This window comes from Maniola hyperantus, chromosome 12 (genome assembly GCF_902806685.2).
Source record: "Maniola hyperantus chromosome 12, iAphHyp1.2, whole genome shotgun sequence".
NCBI lineage: Eukaryota > Metazoa > Arthropoda > Insecta > Lepidoptera > Nymphalidae > Maniola > Maniola hyperantus.
This window is the reverse complement of record NC_048547.1, coordinates 14,363,366-14,367,137: the sequence shown is the minus strand read 5'-3', so window position 1 is coordinate 14,367,137 and position 3,772 is coordinate 14,363,366. Positions and strand designations below refer to the sequence as shown.

The window sequence follows — 3,772 nt, the reverse complement described above, 5'->3', positions numbered from 1 at the left end:
CTACAATAAAAACAAAAAATATAATTAAAACTAGCTTATGCTCGCGACTTCGTCCGCGTGGACTACACAAATTTCAAATCCCTACTTCTCACCCCCTTAGGGAATGAATTTTCAGAGCAGTCGTTTCTTCACGACAAAATGTCACGTGCTGCGGTCGCGTATAAAGTCTATCTTAACACAGATGACAGTGTGCGTGTAAAATCATACAAACACGGATATTGTCACATTAATATCGATCTCAGAAAAAAACGGTTATCTGCGTTGACCTTAAACCATTCTTGATTCGTATGGTTAGTGTAAACAAGCTATAAGTGAATACAGACGTCTCTTATTAAAACTAACAATTCGGATAATATTTTTCATTATTACACGTAAGTTTCATTATTATCATCATCCATCGCCGGCTTGTTACTGAGAACGGGTCTCCTCTAAGAATGAAAAGAGTTCGACCATAGTCCGCCATCTTGGCTAAGTACAGATTGGCAGCAGCGTTGCCAGACGTCCCTATTTTGGTGGGACGTCCCGATTTTTAAATCAAAATTAAATGCCCCGCGCGGGACAGGCTCAGTCCCGCTTTTCGGGGATAACTTGAACGCGTGTGTGCAGCGTGCTATCTGTAAACATTTGTGTCCTGTGAAGTTTTTATTCAGAAGACGATTAAGACTCGGCTATTTAATAATAGGGTAAATCTGATTTAATATATTATATTTTTATTAAAATACATTTTCTATGATATGACTATTTTTCGCTATCTATTGTCATGTAAACGTCATTTGAGTTCAAATAAAAAGATAAATATTTAAAAACTTCTGATTAGGTAGGTATACCTATGCGTTTTTTTAACATGTCCCGCTTTCGACGAAAGAATCCCGCTTTTTTTACACAAAAAGTTCCAAAATGCCAACATGGACTGGCCACTTAAATTTGTCAAAAGTCAAATGATTTATTCAAAATAGGTAATTAATATTTGTATATAATATAATATAATAATATAATAATAATTGTGATATTTTTTTTACAAATAAATAAAAACCGGCATGTAAAAGGTATTGAAGTCGGATTTTTTTTTGTAATGTTTCAGGACTTAAAGAAACTATTGAGATGTCGATACTACCCTACTTTCTACTATTTGTGGTAACCGTGCAAGGTCTACCACTTCAAAATACCGAAGATATACCAGAAATCAATATTTATCGATTACACACCTTCGATCCCGCTGGCTTCTCTATCACGTGGCATCCAGTCAAAACGAAAAATTACAGCAACCCTATTATTGGAATAAAAGTAAGATTATATTGATATACGTGACTAGCATAAAATAAAATAAAATAAAATAATTAAAGCCCGCAATTCACACTAGGTAGGGCTTTACCTGTGCATTCTAAAACAGATTTTTATTTATTTTATTGCAGAATAGATTTTGATTTGTCGTGCAAAATGTCGAAAAAAAGACCCGAGTACGGAACCCTCGGTGCTCAAGTGTGACTCGCACTTGGCCGGTTTTATTTATTAAGACTGGCTGATTTGTACAGAATATGCACATATTTTCAGGTCAAGGTGTGGAAGACGCCGTGTGTCATGTCCACCGTTTACAGTGTAAACGATGGGATCTTAACGAGCACTTCAAAATATGATCCGCAGGTAAACTATCTACCTACCTATTAAAAAAAAATTGTATACACGCGGACAAAGTCGCGGGCATTATCTAGTAGGCTATAATAGGTAAGTGAATAAAAATTTTGTATACCTCAATCAATCAATCAATCAGCCTGTTTGCGTCCACTGCTGGACATAGGCCTTCCCAAGAGCACGCCACCACACACGATCCTCCGCCTTCCTCTTCCACCCACTTCCTGCTATCTTCTTAAGGTCGTCAGCAGTGGCGTGCAGCTCATAGAGGCATAAACGCACTGCTTACCCTCATTGTAATAAGTCAATGCTTATTTTTCATTTTAACCTGCCGTAAAATAAGTTCATACCTAAATGCATACCCTGGCTTGAACTCCTGTGCACGCCACTGGTCGTCAGTCCAGTTGTATATGTACACGTGGACAAAGCCACGGGCATTATCTAGCAGGCTATAAAATATAACGTAGGGGAAGTCGCGGGAAAAAGCTACTTCACCTATAGTCCGCGACAGATTGCGATGACAATCGGGATATACCTAAGGCGGGAACCCGCACAGCCCTCGCGTTAACTCGGTACGGGCGAGCGCGGGTGACCTGTGGGTGTGCGAGGCATCCCCTCCCCGATTGCCATCTCGATCTGTCGCGTAGGTACTATACATATTATATAATTACGATAATAACGGGTATAATGTGCGCTACTAACCTTGAAGATAAGATAATAATTAAGTTACCGAAAAGACCTTCAAAGTTTTAAAACAAAATAACGTATCTTCAAAAAAGATCTATTTACCTACTTAATTCACAAGACTGAGAAGTAGATAGGTATAATGCGTAAAAATTACTTCTCACGCGCCATTTTAGCTAAAGGCCTAAAATAGCGCTGGGTTACAGTAAGGTGTACTAGTACAGCCAATGAACAAGCAGATGGGCCGTAAAAAACTAGCAGACAGACAGATAGACACACTTTTGCATTAATAATAGATGATAGATGATGCTCGCGACTTTGTCCGCGTGGATTTAGGTTTATTAAAATCCCGTGGGAACTCTTTCATTTTCTCGGATAAAAAGTAGCCTATGTCACTCTCTAAGTCTTTATCTATACACATGAAAAAAATCACGTCAATCCGTTGCACTGTTGCGACGTGATTGAAGGACAAACAAACAAACCAATAAACCAACAAACAAACACATTCGCATTTATAATAAGGGTAGGTACTGATTGATTAACTGTCCACTTTTCAGACATACAACATGGGCAGCGTACCTAACCTCCTACCAGAGTATGTGGTCATAGTGAGACCTGAGGAGGTCACAGCTACCATCCCTCACATCGACCGTGAGACCTGGTACCACATCCGCGCGCTGGCCTTCACCGCCACGGCCGAGGGGAAGTACTCCAACCCCATGGACTTCAAACTCAACTCGAATGATGAGGCAGACAAGAAGAACACGTGCGAAAAACTCATCTCCGAAACGGCTGCCAGATCTGTATTTTCTGATTTTTAATTTAACTAACCTTAAAAAAGGAGATTAGTAAAACAATGAAACCATAGTTTCAAACAGTCCGTTACGTCTGTCTGTATGACACGGCTGTTTTAAAATAGGGAAGACGACTGTAATACGCGACAGGTCAAGATGGCGATCGGGGTGGGGGCGCCCCGCATACCAGCACAGTTCCCGGACTAACCCGCTGCGGGATAGCACGGGTGACGTGCGGGTGTGCGGGGCGTCCCCCCCGCCTCATATCCCAATTGCCCCGACCTATACCTACTATTGATGTAACGAATATTCGCATTCGCATTCGCGGATATTCGCATATTTTTGCATATTCGCATTCCGCGAAATTACTGCGAATGTTTTGCAAATATTAAAAAATAAAATTCTTAATGTAATAGTTGATTAATAAAACAAAATCCATTAATTTCTTATGTTTTTTAATGTAATAAAAAGTAAGTTAAGGTGGTTTGATACATCCAACCGCGAAAATTCAACTTTTAGTTAGTTTTTCGAAAATAGTAGACTAATTATACATCGAAGGCTTGTGGTAATGAGTTTTGTGGGCATAACATTTATGCATCTACATGTTTTTCCATAAAACTTTGGTCAAAAATACTCATTTACTTACTTCATATTTATGCAAATCT

General features: G+C 39.3%; 1 protein-coding gene across 1 annotated transcript; it reads left to right on the top strand.

Annotated features, from left to right (window-relative positions):
- Nucleotides 1-317: 317 nt before the first annotated feature.
- Nucleotides 318-3,312, top strand: LOC117986822 (uncharacterized). Its single transcript, XM_034973742.2, has 4 exons — nt 318-371; nt 1,082-1,284; nt 1,552-1,641; nt 2,871-3,312. The coding sequence occupies exons 2-4, from the start codon at nt 1,102-1,104 to the stop codon at nt 3,132-3,134; spliced, it is 537 nt and encodes a 178-aa protein (XP_034829633.1). The 5' UTR covers nt 318-371; nt 1,082-1,101; the 3' UTR covers nt 3,135-3,312.
- Nucleotides 3,313-3,772: the final 460 nt, after the last annotated feature.

What these genes read in the sequence shown, in the direction of transcription:
- LOC117986822 (XM_034973742.2), top strand. Translation starts at nt 1,102, where the DNA reads ATGTCGATACTACCCTACTTTCTACTATTTGTGGTAACCGTGCAAGGT. An exon ending in ACCCTATTATTGGAATAAAA is followed by an intron (nt 1,285 to 1,551) that starts GTAAGATTATAT and finishes ACATATTTTCAG; the next exon opens with GTCAAGGTGTGGAAGACGCC. An exon ending in CTTCAAAATATGATCCGCAG is followed by an intron (nt 1,642 to 2,870) that starts GTAAACTATCTA and finishes TCCACTTTTCAG; the next exon opens with ACATACAACATGGGCAGCGT.